The sequence below is a fragment of the Bombyx mandarina genome, chromosome 07 (assembly GCF_030267445.1).
Source record: "Bombyx mandarina strain Sakado chromosome 07, ASM3026744v2".
NCBI lineage: Eukaryota > Metazoa > Arthropoda > Insecta > Lepidoptera > Bombycidae > Bombyx > Bombyx mandarina.
In genome coordinates this window covers 8,555,961-8,573,789 of record NC_143214.1, presented here as the reverse complement: position 1 = coordinate 8,573,789, position 17,829 = coordinate 8,555,961, and the positions used below count along the sequence as shown (strand labels likewise).

The 17,829-nt window shown below is 36.0% G+C and overlaps 1 protein-coding gene across 1 annotated transcript; it reads left to right on the top strand.

Annotated features, from left to right (window-relative positions):
* The first annotated feature begins 715 nt into the window (after positions 1-715).
* LOC114250571 (uncharacterized) lies at positions 716-17,359 on the top strand. Its single transcript, XM_028184485.2, has 6 exons — positions 716-970; positions 8,490-8,574; positions 10,856-10,942; positions 12,106-12,354; positions 12,980-13,121; positions 15,186-17,359. The coding sequence occupies exons 2-6, from the start codon at positions 8,497-8,499 to the stop codon at positions 15,401-15,403; spliced, it is 774 nt and encodes a 257-aa protein (XP_028040286.2). The 5' UTR covers positions 716-970; positions 8,490-8,496; the 3' UTR covers positions 15,404-17,359.
* Positions 17,360-17,829: the final 470 nt, after the last annotated feature.

The following is a 17,829-nucleotide window of genomic DNA, read 5'->3' as shown; positions in this document are numbered from 1 at the left end:
GGCAATGTATTGTAAATAAAACGATTTATACAGACTTCCTTGTACTTGGTGTATGTTAGTGAATTGGCGAGCGGGGCTTTCCAAGAAGGTTATGTTACATGTAATAATTATAGTTAGATATTTTGAGAAAATACTAGTTAGACAAAAATTGTTTATTGAAATATTTTGCTCGAAAAAGTATCAATATTAGTAATTTATTGTTCTATATCTCCAGACGAGTTCATTAAAGTACATTTGGCCTTAAGCGACTGCCCTTACACATCCTCAGACACAAATAAAGCGTGATTATTAATGAATAAGAATATTGCACCCTTTTGACAGACATTAAAAATGTCAATACGAAATGCCACCCTAGAGAGAGAGAGAGAGGGAGAGAGAAAGTATTCTTTATTATGCTCCAAAAAAATAAACAATGCGAAATATTAAATACAAAAAAGTACAATTGGTGGACTTATTGCTAAGAGCGATCTCTTCCAGACAATCATCAGGTGAAAAAGAATAATTTGGAAACGAATTACACGCCCTAGATTATTCAAAATAGCAAGAAGGAATCAATGGAAGGAATCAAATTACCAATAGAATAAAAGAATAAAAACGAACTCTTAAAACACTGCGCACTAAGGATAATTAATTTGTATTTGTTGTAAATTAGCTAATTTGTCTGTTTGACTGCGACATACACGCACACAGAAGCACAGTGCTTGTAGCGCAAGTTACACACGCAAACGTTGTACACTGCAGCTGTGCTCACGCGCATATCGTGGCGGCATTCGTTCGTTAGTTATTACGCGAACCGGTTTCTCGTGTGGTGGTGTCGAACAACGCAAACTTCCTGTTAAAAATTTACGAAAATAAATAATTTGGCTAGCTAAATTTCTGTGTGCTTAGATTTGTATATCCAATTAACAATAAAACTATTATTGTGGTGTGTGTGTGGTGAATTGCGTGCAGTTCTTTCAATTGGAAACGTGTAGGTATTTTACAAATTCTATCTAGAAAATCTATAGCGATTGGTCGTGCATGTTGTTTTATTGCCTTTTTGTTTTCTTTTATTTCATTCGTGACGGTAAGTTTACGCTCTTTGTACTAAATACTTGTGGTCATTGGAATGCCATTTAAATACATTAAGTAATATCAATCAGAAAAAACATTAGTATTTTATCTTTTTTATTTTTATTACATAGGTAGGTGGACGAGCTCAAAATCTAATGTTATTATAGTTCGTGTTAGTATTAGGTAGGTATGTTCAGAAACAATTTCTTCCATTCTAGTACACTGAAATGAACTCCACAACCTTATTGTACCGGTACTAGTAGTATCAAATCTTTTTTGTCACATTACGATCGAGTGCGTCACAAGCAGGCAGAAAAAACATCCGAATAAATGAAAATTTAACTCTATAAAATATGTTTATTAACAAACTTAGAATGAGTCAGCGTACTGACAGATCGCGTAATGAATCATACAAAAACTAACTATGGTTTTTTTGTTATGTAAATTTAGAACAGAAACACTTCAACCTGGGCGGCGCTCGAATAGTTCCTAGGAACGTCTCCTACCCTCTCACGGCTGAGCCGTGAGTTCGCCAACATTCTTGGTGAAACTCAAAAGAATAATCAGAAGCAATCGTTTCATTCAAAATACTTATTTATTATTGCATAAAACATTTATCATTTTTGTCTCTACGGGCGAACGAGCTCTCCCCTCCTGCGGGTATATAAGTGATAACGTAGTGATTATATACTCTTTGTAAAAGTGAATAATAACCACTTAATAACACAGACACAAAATGATTATCGCTTTGAAAGATGAATTCAAAGTCAATGGCTTCTTATAACTGCTGTTCCAACATTCAAACCGAAGACACATAACTGCTTCGTGATAGAAATAAGTGGAATTCTGGTGGATTTCTGTGGACCACAATGCGCTATAAGTAGGTATTATTATTAGTATATTTATGGTTCTAGTTTATGCTCTCTAAGATTGACAGACCCATGCTTCTTATATTGCCTAAAAGCAGTCAGTCAGTCCGGTTTGGAAATGGTTGAGACTCAAACTTGGTAGTGTTATCTAAAGTGAAGTTTGTATAGGTATGTGGATTTCAGTGACCACTTTATAACTGGGTTCATGTAGCTAAAACCATGTTTGTATTGACAATTCGTTAATTTTTCGATGTATTTATAATGGCAATATATTTTGGTGCCATTATATCAATAACAACGTGTATACGTATGTACCTACGTAGGTACCTTACATTTGAAATTACCCAGAATATAAATTCATCAAAATTACATTAACAAGAATACTTAAGAAATTATTCAATTTAAGTATCTGTAGAGAAACATTATCTTATTCTAGAGTAGGGATGATCGAAATTGGTATCGATAAAAACATCGATTTAAAAGTATCGATGTACGATAAACATGGACAGCAAAACATTGATGTCTAAAAACATTGATGTTTTTGGTAGGAAATAAAACTGTCTATTTTATTTCTTATACGTGTTTACTAGTTAAAACTACGTTTTACGGATTACAAGCGGGCGTTTAATTATTGGACTTTACTCCAACATCACACTTCACAATTTACATTTTCTTCATATGTTAAAACATCGATTTTTTGCACCTAAACATCGATGTTTATTCAACATCGATGAATATCGATCATCCATATTCTAGTGCAAACAAATTCGCAACCTTAAATACGATACATGTGTCGGTGAATCATTTCATTTGACAAATTTAATAAAATGTTCTTGCATCATGCAATGGCTCGGTGAAAGTACACTGACCGACGTGATGTTGATTGTTTTGTTGGAGTTACTAAGACAGATGATCAATAACATTGGCAATGTCACTACGACGGTTTAATTTAAAACTTTAGCTATTTGGTAGGCAGGCGCTAAGACACTCAAATAATAAATAAATGTTGAAGGTAGTTCTAAAAATACGATGTGTGCAATATTTAATGCACTTAGTATCGCAGCACACGAAATGTAATTCAGGGTGTTGGTATGTCTTTTCAAGAAACATTAGCGTCGTACCGTTTTCAAAAATTTTGGCATATCTTTGTCTGTCACAGTTAGTCCTTGACTTTGTTTTGATTTCTCAGTTGTATGTATTTGCGGTATCCTTTCACTGGTTTCAAAATCTGGCTGAGCCTTTGCTCGCCTACCTATCCTGTTGGCAAAGGTCTCTGGGCCACCAGTAATCCCTCATTCATACAAAAAGGTGTCCCATCCATACTTCGATGACGCAATAGTACCTAATTATAATCCTTTACTGACTTCAGAACAAAGAGGGAGCTATATTTTTTCCGTATACTTTTATATCTGTGTTATTAAATAGATATTACATCAAAATTACTTCTATAGGAGTTTTGTATTAAATACACTACAAAAAATACGACATTAAAGTTAACAAAGGTGCGTATTTTGTTTGTTGTGTTTTTAATGAAGTCTTTTTTTATATTTAACAGAATTCTAGGAAACCGTTGTAACTATACTGAGCAACTGTAACTATACTGTTGGCAGCCGTTGTAACTGTACTGAGACCTTAGAACTTATATCTCATGGTGGGTGGCGCATTTACGTTGTAGATGTCAATGGGCTCCAGTAACATCTTAAAACTGGGTGGGCTGTGAGCTCGTCCACTCACCTAAGCAATAAATATAAAAAAAAAACGGAAGTTGATCTCAATTCGACTCTGTTTTTTTTTTGGGTAGGTATTTTGAATCAATTTTGATGATTTTTTTATTTTTATTTATTCGAATGCTTGTATTCCCATGTTGTGTCATTTGTAATGAAATCTAACCAGTTGTTTTTGAGTAAATCCTTAATAATACAGATTTTACTAACTTCATCATAGCATCAATGATATTCACACTTTAATTAGTTGAAGTCGGTTGTTTTTTTATATAAATAAGTTTTAATTAGAAATTATATTAATCAATGCGTGTCGGCTCTTAACCCAATGGCATTAATGAACGGAAACCAGCAAACCACAGAACGTCCAATGGAAATATATTGGTGTGGTCAAATTATAAATGTTTTAGAAGTAGTAAAAATACCATACGACGAGAATTGCAGTGTAAAACTAAAATTAAACCATAGTACCGATACTTTTTTTAGGGATTTTATGACCTGGTAACTAAGACCTTTAAGTCATGTCTTATTTTAATTTATATTCTTATTTTTATGAAAAATGCCATTATGGAGTGAAATGAAATGAAATAAAGATAAGATGATATGGGATGAAATATAATCTCAGTAAAATGGTGGTTATTTATTTACTGAGATTGTTTCAGTGAACTTTTTGGAGGATCCCGAGAAGTTACGTCCAGCATCTGATTCATTTTCTCACATTTATGCAGTTTCACAGATATTAAACAGTTAATAAAACCACCGTTATTACACATTTAAGCCTGAAGAAACACTAAATAAAACAAAACACGCAACTTCACTTCTCGCGTTCCCGCAAAAAAGTCCAGTACTGATGCTGAAGCAGTAATGTACACAGATTAACCAAGGCATTTTAATGTGCTCCAACGTTGATTTGAAACAGCAACGTTGTGCTCTTAATAAATTTCGTTTGTAACTTCTTGAGCCAGAGATTAATTAATATTCCTAGCTAGATTTGGACCGAAATTTAATAGAGCAATATAAGACCAAAATAAACGTTCTTAAAATATTTCAAATAAGCTCTATATTATTGTTTAAATGCAGAAAAAACGGCTGAATGTAATATTTTTATTATTTGGTATCTTTTTTCTAATAATAATGCATTACAATAGAACCCAAAGCCGATGAAATAAAAGGAACACCAAAGGAAGAAACAGAAAAAATATCTCCTAAAGGCATGTCGTAATGGATACGAGGAAAACTAACCAACCAAAGAGAGTGACGTCAGGCAAGCCGGTCGTAAAACTCAAATGTCAAATACCTAGGCAGCATGACATGAGAACATACTACATTATAGCATCCCTATAGGATGTGGGATAAAGGCAAGAAACGGAAGAAGATTTCAAATCAGCAAGAAAGTCTTCAATATATCTGAATAGTCCTGTATCCTGAAATGTTCAATTAGAATAGCATAATATGCAAAAACAATTTTAAGAAGCACGAATATTAATTTAGGACAAAATAAACTTACTACCTCACAAACTTTTGATATATTTTATGATTAAACAATTGCTTGCTAATTGTTTACAGCTTCAAACTGCTTTTCAAAGCTATTCCAGCATAAGTAGGAAAAAAAGCAACTCCAGCGCGGAATCTAGGAGGCCGTGGCACAACTTTTATACACAAGAATACTGATCAGTTGTTCCTACTCACACACATTATTGGCCCCAAGATAAATAAGTAATAAAAAGTCGCACCAATCACGCAGTAATCTGTACTATGGGAACTAGAGCCATATTTATAAACGGTTGAACCTATAGATACCAAGCGCCCAGACTAAAAGCAAACAAACTATTGGTCACACGAATTTTTGCCAGATGTGGGATCGAATGGATGATAATTGAATCAGCCAAGAAACTTTAATGTAACTACACGGAGTGCGACGCGCATTGAGTCACGCATTCTTATACATATATACCTTTATACCGTCAATTTACAATGATAACGTTCTAATAAATATACAACTCATTAAACCAGGAAATAGTACATATTACCTATTCATATTCTAAATCCTGTTGAGTCTGTCGTATTCATGTTTACTAGCCATCACTGGTAAGGTTACAAACGATGTCTCTGCTTCTTCTTCAAATCTGCTAGATCTCTTCTGCGCATATTCTCTAACGATTTGAGTCAACGTGCATCCACTCTTTCCCGATGCACTTTCGAAACATTAGGAATTAAGACGTTGTGGCGGTAGCCATCACAGAACAGATATGCCTGAATCTCGCTTACGACATTTCCAAGATAGGCAAGCATATATACAAGTTCCGAACAACAACATTCAGACCGTCGGTCTACCGAGCAAATATCATCCGATCGGTGGAAGATCTTCCCTTTGTCGTATATCTTCCCACACTGGGGACCTGCGACGGAACAATCAAGAACTTCGGCTACTACAATTCCCGCATTCTCGCATGGTCATCAACACTCGTCAACACAGTCACCGGCATCAATTACACTAAGACCCTGACCCCAACCGAGAACCGGTCCCCTGCACATTAAACCGGAGGGGAAAAATCATAGCCCTCTCTTGACTCGGAAAAGAACTGAAGTGTCTAGTCTTTTTAACCGTCTTCAAAAAAGAAGTCTTATCAATTTGATTATATTTTCTATGTGTGTTTTACCTCAGAACCTTTTTCTACGAGAGCCGTACTTCCGATTTAAATTTTATCAAGATCTTACCAGTAGTTATTGAGTTGTCCTGAATAATGCATATTAACTAAATTCGACTACATTGATGAAATTCTCATTTTTATTTGTACAAAACGGTTATTTTTTTTTCTTTATTTTTTTTATTATCAAATTATCTAAATTTTTAGAATGCGATAAAATTAACTGTGTTTTTTTTTGTCGCATCTGAACCGATAGCCTTGAGAGGCTATTTCAGCGTAACCTTAACTAGTAGGTGAGCTCACGGGGCTCAAACCTGACGACGTTGCTAACACGAACCCTAGCAAGAGCCACGCTTCGCAGAATCTACCACCGGATCGGAAACGCGACCCACTGAGTAACTATGTACTAAACGAGACGGGCTCCGCGGTTTTATTAATTACGAGGACCACGTACAGTCTGGACTATTATCGCGTTGATAAATAATTTATTGTTTTTCATTGCTATCATTTTTTGTAGGAAATGGGACTGTCCGTGAACGGTCGAGCTCTTTGGTAAAACCACAATACGATGCTGGTAATGGCATTATGTCATCCGTGACATTTAGCGGAATCCCGATCAAGTTTACATTAAAAAAACTCATCCTTTGCGGCATTTTTCTCATTATTACTAAGGGAAAATTTTATAGTAATGAACCCTGTGAACGTCAAACGGCCAGTCAAAGATAGTTTCAGACAGTTTAAGCAAACTACCAAAACAGAGCTCTCAAGAATTTGGACTTAACAAACTTGGAAACAAAAAATTATAAGTATGTTTTTCCTCTGTGCTTCAATTTGTTGGGACGAAATTTGGTGCAGTTGTTACGGCCAAATCAGGGAATATTTCGGTCACAGTACCATGATCTTACGAGAGATGGTCCGTGAATAGTTTCAACAATACGACTAAGCACAATGAATTGACCAAACTTAACGAGAATATTACAGACTCGTGATCATAGAGATTGCTTTGAATAACGGATCTAAATATCCCAAATTACAGACCGAGTATACATGAAAAAAAAAAGTGTGTGTGTCCGCTCCGACGCACGACTGGAGTTTACTGGATATAAAAAATTAAACGAAACAATACGAGAAATAGTTCTATATTACGACAACACGATACACTACAGATTATTAACAAATTAACGAGACACAAAACAAACGACTAACAAATATATGAAAATACAATAATGAGAGAAACGCGCGATCAGTACGAGGCTTTGTGGCGGACTGCCGGCGCAGCAGCCCGGCGTCACCTGCGATAACGCGGCCGCGCGTTGGCTCCTGATTGGCGCGCGCACGCATCACGCAATCAGGAGCCAATCAGGCGCATAACGCATTTCGTGTGACATGCTAGTACGATTTTGATTGGCGCGCGCACGCATCACGCAATCAGGAGCCAATCAGGCGCATAACGCATTTCGTGTGACATGCTAGTACGATTTTGATTGGCGCGCGCACGCATCACGCAATCAGGAGCCAATCAGGCGCATAACGCATTTCGTGTGACATGCTAGTACGATTTTGGTCCCCATAATTTTCATACCCCGGGCCTATATATGTAAATCGATTCTAAAGGAGTAAACTCCAAAAAAAAAAAAATACACACTTATGTGGGTGCAATTTTCGGATAACAGATATCCGACTTGACCATTACCTTTGGCCTTTAGAATTGATGAATTTTAATGAAGGAATTTTTAATTGGTTGTTGGGTCAAAAGCAGAGTGCACTGAGCGACATATGACTTTTATTTTTGTGGGCGTTCGTAAATTCGATCAATTGCTGCGTCATCCGTACTTAAATCAATTACTGTGGATTTGCACAAGTGCACCGTGTTACAACGACTTAATGTTCTTCTCTACTCTAAATCTACATGTGCAGTCTATATTAGAATTGCAATGACACATTTGCATGGCAATTTCTTGGCCCCGCCTATTTCTGCCGTCAAGCAGTAATACGTTTCGGTTTGAAGGGTGGGGCAGCCGGTACCACTATACTGATGAGACCTTAGAACTTATATCTCAAGGTGTGTAGCGTATTTACGTTGTGGATGTCTATGGGCTCCAGTAACCTATTAACACCAGGCGGGCTGTGAGCTCGTCCACCCATCTAAGCAATAAAAAAAAAAAACTAGACTAAAAGATAATTTTATTTCGTTTCAGTCTCACAATGGTTCTACACGTCACTAACATGTGCTGTGGAATTAAATTACGCACTATATGTTTCGTCATCGCTTATCTGCATTTGGTGAGTTCATGGAATTAATTTTATAAATGAATCTAATGTCACTAATTTTGTTACGAGAGTAATGTAATATGCTGTTTAAATAATAATAATAAAAACCTTTATTCAGACGCAAAGGATATTTACAAACAATAATAATAATAATAAATATTTACTAACAATCACGCCACGTTAACTGGTCCCGTGGTAAGTTCGTAAAGAACTTGTGTTACAGGTACCAGATAACGAAAATAAATGTAATATTTTTATTATACACATACATATATTTAATATACATCCATAGCCCTGGAAAAGACATTTTTATATTTATCATACAAATATCTTCCCTTGGCGGGATTCGAACCCGCGACCCCCTTGTGTAGTGACCATGTCACTTACCACTACACCAGACGGCCGTTATATAAACTTAAATTAACGACTCTGCCGAGTCGATGACATCAACAACTTGGTCTGTTTGCCCAACTTTGGCAAAGGCCTCCTCCATTTCTTTCCACTCTACTCGGCTTAGAGCTTTCCTTGTCCATAGTTTTCCTGCTACCGTCTTTATCTCGTCTTCCCACCTCCGAATCTGTCTGCCTCGTTTCCTTTTTCTATCTCTAGGGTACCAAAACACTATGCTTTTGTTACATTTTTCGATGCCTCTTATTGTATGGCCTGTCCATTGCCATTTTAGTTTCCGAATTCTAGTCGAAACATTTTGTATATTAGTGCGACCTCTAATGACTTTGTTTCGTACCTACTCTGTCTGATTTTCTTAAATCCAGCATGCTTCTCTCCATAGCTGTCTGGCATGATTCTAATTTTTTGCTTTGCGCTTTGGTGAGAGCCCAGGTTTCGCAGCCATAGGTTAGAACTGATAGCACGCAGGTACGCTGTTTACAAACTATTAAATCGAATTTATTTCTGAATACAATATAATAATATTGCATTTATCATAAGTACTTATGTAAAATTTGATATATTTACATATACAAATTGTTTATTCATTACCGTAGTACCGATACGTATGCCACGATAAATTTATTTCCTGAGATAATTCTTGACCACCTAATGGTTGTTTGGAAGTGATCGCTCTTAGCTATACGATTGCGCATTGTACTTCTGTACTCAATGTTTTATCCCTATTCTATATTTTAAAAAAAAGTGTAAAATAAAATTTACCACACAAAAAATCGCAAGAGTCAAACTACTGGGCTTTATCTCCACAATATAGACAAGATTACACTAAATGGGCAGTAATAACTCCATAGCAATTCCGTATAACCACAAGGAGTACAAAAACAGTACACCAATTGCTAGAGCAGGTGTCTTAACACTCTAGACCCGGTTGTGGAAACATTTCGCTTTTTTTCTTCTTTTTTTATTGCTTAGATGGGTGGACGAGCTCACAGCCCACCTGGTGCTAAATGGTTACCAGAGCCCATAGACATCTACAACGTAAATACGCCACTCTTGAGATATGAGTTCTAAGATCTCAGTATAGTTACAACTGTTGCCCAGCCCTTCAAACCGAAACCCAGTAATGCGTCTATACTGTATTTATAGTAATTGTTAAATCCTAATTCGATGGCCACCCGCCTCCGTGCGTCGTGTTCCCCAGTGCTGAGGGTCGTGATCTTTACGGAGCACTTTTGTTAGCACACCTCCATTCCTGCCTGTCCTCCGCGCAGTGGATAGCGACATTGATGCTGGAGTCCAAAGTCGTCTTAATCTGATCATATGGCGATGGCTATAGTTCTGGTTAAGACTCCATTCTAGACATTAGCTGTATCAGCACTAATTTGGTGCAACATAAAACTGGTACAAGTCAATGTCCAAAAGTAAATTTGAAATATCCATGGTACAATGGAGTACATCGTACATGGTACATTACTATGGAGATAGAACGTTAAAAAAACGAGTTCCATACTTACTCAATAGTTTACCCGAGTACATAAGACGTGAGCCTACACGTACTAAATTTAAAAGTTTATTAAAAAAAACACTTGTTAAATACGTTGTAACCATTTACGTAAATGAATTCGATTAATATATCCTAATTTAATAATGTATGAGCTATGTTTATATAAAGCGGGGCATGGTTTAAATGAAAGTGTAAATATATTACATACATACATACAATTAACTAGCGGGTACGTTACTGAAATAAATTTTATTTTACCGCTACTCCAAGTCGCGTTTCTTGTGAACACAAAAATTCATAGAAACATGAACAAACGGTGTCAATTCACAATGTTCTTAGTATCAAACAATAAACGGAAACGCATGATTGTTTTGCTTCCAGGTGTCTTGTGTCTTGGATATAGCGTTTCATTTGCTGACAGTTGCTATTGTCACTGATGGCTTCCAGTGCGACGTTAATTACGATAAGGTATGTTTTTCCATGAAATTAATTACGGTACTTTAAAGAATTTTTTTTGGAGTTATCCTCCTTATTGCTATAAGCTCAAGTTTATTAGGTAGGTTAGGCATTACGGTAGTATAACTAGAGATACATTTTTAACCTTACCTCTTATAGTGATAGTTTTGAGAGGCTATATCAGCGATACCCTAGCGTGTAGGTAAGCTCTCGGGGCTTAAACCAGGAGGTGTTGCTAAAACTGGCCCTAGCAAGAGCAGTGCTTCGCAGAATCTACCACCGGATCGAACACGACCCACAGAGAAGATCCGACGAGAAACTCAGTGGGCATTATCAATTTTATTCTATAACGGCTGTTGAAACCACGAATGCCTCACGGCAGAATTGGATACTGGTACACATGCAAGTCTGTACATCGTAGTTTAAACCTTACCACCAGCGTTGAAAGTCTCATTTTTGTACGAGAGAAATTGCAACCTCGGAAGAGAGATTCATTTTGTGATTTAATTACGCTATTGTCATTTTTTAAGTATAGTCCGTCAATCACTTCACAATTCACTATCACTTCACTATTCTTAATGATATCAATGTCTTTGACTATACTACCGAGCTACGAAATGCTTCTAGAAATGTCGACGGACAGCCATATAAAGACCAAAATTTGACAAGAATAACAACGTTCACAGAACACGAACAAACAAACCTATAAACATTCGCTTTGATATATTAGATTAGGAACAAAAGATGTTCAGGTTGATAGATTCTTCGAAGGAAAGATTGACGCTCTATCTCAAATAGAAGATTGCTTGAAAATCAATAGACTTCGAATGCTTCTTCTTATCATACATGCAGTTTGACATTATATCATCCTCTGGTAGTATGATTAGGCAATTTGTCTAATATTCGAATTCTTTATACGAAATAATTTCTCTCTTTATAAGGCTACCTAGAAAAGATCTAATTAGGAAATAAGGAAGATAATTTAGGGGACTAATAAGATTTTCTAAAAAGGTATACCGTAGACAGTGTGATGGAAAATTGGCAGCACCTTTTTCTATTACAGAACAAAACAGGATAGTGTTTAAGATCCTTCATATTTCGATGCGCCAGCCATAAATTACGGCTTAAGATGGATGAGGTTTGGATTTGAAATAAAGAACCTTCTGTTTTTACAGTTCAGCGCTATACCCTGGGCGGTTGTGGAGCCTTTACTCCTGGTTCTAAACCTCGGAACCCACGGCTTCTACCCATTCCCGGGGACATTTAGGCGTCAGTACAATATGTATGTTGAGTACACATCGATTATCGCAGAGCCCAGATGCTATCCCGGTATTCTCCACGTATACCTGGTTGACATCCTCAATTTTCTCATTAATCTGATTTGGTTGAGGATTGTCGTGTCCTATTTGGGAGCATTATATAAGGTTAGTAATTTAAAATATATCTTTTATCCGCAACGGAATAAGTAAAGTTTTTCCACAGGATATGAAATGCATGCACTTTGAAATAGGGTGGCATCAAAACATCAACCGGGTGTTCTAAGTAGGAAGCGTAAATTCTCCCATATTTAGTGTGATGTCAATTGAAGAGACAAGTGACCGTCCTAGTTCCTGGTTCTGGCCTCAGCCAAACATTCTGGACTGCATGTTGCTGAATGAGAAAGACGGCCTGTCTAACTCCGTCCACCTTCTTTCCCTAATTTGGGTCCTCAATTGGAATCTGACGCTTATAAATACGACAGGTTTAATTTGGATATCCCAAGTGTTTTGGCCATGATATACGTATGCACTGACACCCCAAGTTTTAAATCTATTCAGTGAATGATTAGATTTTGAAAGAAAGAAAAAGCGGTTATTCTAAAACTAAACAATGAGAACACCAAAACTCGTCAATAAATTAAAAAAAAAAGCCTAGAAAGTTTACAAAAAACAAAAGTCGGCAAAGGAACAGCGGACATAGTGCCAATTAACTGTTTGTCTGTGAATAGTACATTTAATTTAAACCCATCCAGAGTAGAATCGGTACCTGATCAAAATACATTTTTTCCAGAGAAATCCCGAACCGATGCGAATGTTCCTCAGCCTCTCCATAGTAAAGGTCGTGATGCAAATCATTTATTTCGGATACCAACCGCATTTCTTCGATATATTCGGAAATGAAACTTACTGGTTCCTGAAACTCCTTGACATATGTAAGTACGAATTAGTTTTTAAACTATAAAGATTTAAGTAGGATTATAAATGAGGCCATCAGCGCAAAAGTGGCGTAACCCACCAATTTCTATATTCAAGCTTATATTATTGGATATAATTGGTATATTGGAATTTATTTAAAATATAATAAATTTGGATGCAAAACCGGCCTATCCATAGTTTCACCAGTAGATAACAGATAGCTTTTTAAACATTATTTTTGCGCGTATTATTTTTTTGCCTACTCAAATTCAAATTCATGAAAATTTAAACCTAATTGCCTCCATACTAACTATGGTAAGCTTAGACCACTTTTGCGCTGACGGGCCTAAATGTCGATAGCTGATGCCGCAATTTGCAACTCTGCAAGTTCAAAAGCCAACTCCACTTTTATACCTAGAACAGATTGCTGGGGCAAACATTTGGAACGGTCACCTCAGCCTTACTTCTAATTATGGAGGGTAGTAAGTAAGGAGGATCATCTGGTATAAGGGACAAGTTGAAATACTGTCCATCTATAAACAGCAAGTCATTTTTGGAAGACTCACCGAAATGGTGCTAGTGTAGGAAATGGAAATGATATGAGTATACCAGTTTTAAACAGAGTAAAGTGTGCTGGGTTGAAAAAATCGATATTTTTGTTAGTTGTGTAGTTAAAAAATATGCAGTATCTCAATTATTTATTTTTATTACTATTTACGTAGGAAGCATTTCGTTCCTTAATCTAGTATGGTACTTTAATAGTCTATGGTGCTGTTTTTTAAATCTTTCCACTTGCTACAATGGCGCCACCTTAACGTTAGGCAGGGGCTTGGCTCTGTCTCTGGCATCGCTGAAGTTCATGGGCGACGGTAACCACACACCATCAGCTGGACCGTATGCTCGTCTGCCAACAAGGGCAATAAAAAAGTTTGCCCTCTTTCAGCGGATATTTTTATTACACTCAGATGATCCTCCTTACTCGTAGTTGTAGGTAGGTAGTCTCATTAACCCTGCAATATCTATAGTAACAGATTTTACTAGTAGCACACAAACAATCACCGGTTTTCACTGGTGGTAGGACCTCTTGTGAGCCCGCATGGGTGGGTACCACCACTCTGCCTATTTCCGCCGTGAAGCAGTAATGCGTTTCGGTTTGAAGGGTGGGGCAGCCGTTGTAACTATACTTGAGACGTTAGAACTTATATCTCAAGGTGGGTGGCGCATTTACGTTGTATATGTCTGTGGGCTCCAGTTACCACTTAACACACCAGGTGGGCTGTGAGATCGTCCACTCATCTAAGCAATAAAAAAAAATGTTTACTAAGCAATAAGCAAATGACAAACGAATCCATTGAGGAATTATTTATATTAATGATTTCCAAATTCAAACCAGATTAATTTAGAAAATTCTCACCGTTTGTTCGAGGCGTTCCTATTATAGCACGAAGCCAGGAGAGCTCACACTGTTTCCTTCAAAACTAATATTAAAATATCATGACAGAGACACACGTTCTATATTTAGGAATAAAACCAAATAGCGAAATCGTGTTCCTATCATACAGTCATCACGTTTCTTTCAATTCTTAGATATCTAAAAGGAAAACCGTATCGGAAATTTTGAGGATAAAATTTAAAAATATACAAATAGATTCGGATACCTACGTTTACATAAACTGTTTATTGAATACTTTTACCGCTACAAATATTTATCTAATTGTCGAACAATTTCGTACTTAACAAATGTTCACGATTGACTTCCACGGTGAAGGAACAACATCGTGTAATAAAAATCAAACCCGCAAAAATTATAATTGACATCTTGTGAGTCAGGTAGGTACCACCGTCCCGCCTATTTCTGCCGTGAAACAGTAATGCGTTTCGGTTTGAAGGGTGGGGCAGCCGTTGTAACTATACTGAAACCTTGGAACTTATATCTCAAGGTGTGTGACGCATTTACGTTGTAACATCAGGTGGGCTGTGAGCTTGTCCACACATCTAAGCAAAAAAAAAGCATATATTAACTACCCGCTGATTTCATATTTTCTTCAACCGTAGAAAATGTTTTTTTCTTTTATTTTCAGTCATCGCCATTGTCTTCATTACAATCATTCAGAAATACACAAAAGCACTGCGCTTGGAAAGGGCCACTGGTATCTCAGAGAAGCCCCCTTCTTACGTCGAATGCCTGATCAACGCAAGCCTCCAAGGTTTCCAAAGGAGTCCACCGAAGAAAGAACAGGTCATCGACATCGATGAGAAGAAAACTGTAGAGGAACCGAAAGTAGAGAGTCCTGCTTAGAATGGATGTTGTTACTGGGGTGGGTCGGACAGCCGTTATACAATAAAAATAAGACTTCGAACCTGTCTTTTGGTAGCAGCTCACACGTTGATGCCCATGGGAACCGCAAGCCCGTTTGCCCGTATTAGATTATTAATATCCAAACCATAAACTTCAATGTATTCCTATAATTTAATTTTCAAGTTTTTTTTTTTTATATAGATAATAAGATAAGGGAAATTAATAAGGAAATGTTTGGGATTTTTGTTTGTTTGTTTTTTTTTTTTTTTTGATAAATGAATAAGAAATACTAGAACAGAACCTCGGATCTGGAAATTTGATTATTAGATACATAATTTATTTATTTTGTTACAGACTTTTTAATTGGTAATTAAAATTAGGTGTCAAATTCAAATGTTTATATTTAATTTAGTAAAAAAAGTGAAAATGTGACGTTAAAATATCAATATCTCGTCTCGGAGAATTTAAATTTGAATTTGATTTAAATCTTGCTCAAAGCCGGTATGTACTCGTATTACGGAGCTATCCTAGATAAAAGCTAATTAATGAATCGATACAATACATGAAGAGTTGACGGTTAAACAAAAGCTTCCATATTCGAATGAAAAAGCTATTGTAACTCCGCGTACCCACAACTAAAGCAGGGCTTTTGTAATAATTCTAAAAAAATATATTTTTTATGTAATTTAAAACCTTAAAAAACATACTGAAACAACCGAATTAAAAAGGAGTTTTTTTTTTTTAATTATCCTGTTAATTAGATATTATGTTCGCCCTAACATCCTGGTCAGGATATTGGCGCGAATTTATAAAATTAATGTATCTTTTTTCCTTACCTATTCGTTGGTACCCTATGAGGCTATTCCAGGGGTTAACGTAACGTCATCACTATTTAATTTACCTACAATTTTTAAATGCGGACGTCTTAAAGCCCGTGACAATAACCTTCTCAGATCCCATTACATTCGAACACACTTGCCAAGCTAATGAAGGCGTGTTCAGGATATTTTAGTCTGTTTTCACAACTGTCTCAACCAAAAAACACAACCCTCTAAATTTCACATAAAAATGACGTGGCAGAATGAATCTCCTCAATTTTGCAATCGGGAATCATTAATATCACCTACGATTATTTTATTCGATTTTAATAAAATCGATTTAATTAACTTCGTTAATCCAACTTCATTTCCTTCGATTTTCGCGTGGACACAATTAAAAGTACTTTTACGATTTAATCTCACGTTTATTGTTTCCATTCGATTATTATCTAAATTCGAATATATATTTATTTCAGTTACGCACCACTGAAATGTTATTCGTTGAAATTTCAAAATTATTCTGACTACCGTCGTAATCATTAAATTAAAATACTCAGTCCGAGATTTTAATAGTTTTGATTAGTTTCGATTGATATAAACTCCGACGAGTTCCAATTCTGCTCGGCGTCAACTGCGTCAATCAAGCGTTGCTATTTCAAGGGCGCTAAACAACTGATACAAAAAAAATGTACACTTTAACCTTTTGTCTATACGTCGCGGAACTGACGACCTCAACGATTACCGGGTACATTAACATATCGCATCAGGTAAGGACTCATTTGCCGATCCACTCTATTTATATACGTCACTCTGTGTCACGCAATAAACCCGATTAAAAAAAATCGATTTCTAAAACGTCATCGTGGTAATCGATAAATTTATAATTAGCTATTTCGATATAATGTTATTATTATTCTAGAATTTATTTTTCACGGTATTGAGATGATTATTATTATTTTTGAAAAACAAATTAAATTTACAAAAAGAATATATAGATAATTATAAATTAGACGACTGAAACAAATTATTACTTGTATGTCGCGAACTGACAATGTTTAGTAGAAATAAAATGTTGTATTCTATTTTTTATGATAATCTAGAGTGTGTACAAATTACATAATGAATGTACTACTGAAAATTACTAAAGTTGTTTTATTTTTCGAATTTGACAAAACCCATTTTATATAATTTGAATAAAGCATAAATATTTTTTTTAAATTTAATTACCCACGCAAAGTGTGGTTTAATTTTCTGTATAAATACAAAATATCTTGTCTTTATAAGTTTGTCCTCCATGGCGCCTATGCGTCATCCAACCAAATCAGTCGTCCTATTGTGACGAAACTTTGTATCTATACTAATATTATAAAGCTGAAAAGTTTGTTTGTTTGGTTGAACGCGCTAATCCCGGAACTACTGGTCTGATTTGAACAATTCTTTCAGTGTTAGATACCTCATTTATTCAGGAAGGCTATATATAGGCTATATAACATCACGCGAAGACCAATAAATACAAGCGAAACACTAGTAAAGAATTTTTCAAAATCGGGGTTTTTTCCCTTTTGAGGGCTTCCGCTGCGTGCGCTGCGGAAACGGTTAAAGTTTCTC

What these genes read in the sequence shown, in the direction of transcription:
- LOC114250571 (XM_028184485.2), top strand. Translation starts at nt 8,497, where the DNA reads ATGGTTCTACACGTCACTAACATGTGCTGTGGAATTAAATTACGCACT. An exon ending in ATTTGGGAGCATTATATAAG is followed by an intron (nt 12,355 to 12,979) that starts GTTAGTAATTTA and finishes CATTTTTTCCAG; the next exon opens with AGAAATCCCGAACCGATGCG. An exon ending in CCTGAAACTCCTTGACATAT is followed by an intron (nt 13,122 to 15,185) that starts GTAAGTACGAAT and finishes TTTTATTTTCAG; the next exon opens with TCATCGCCATTGTCTTCATT.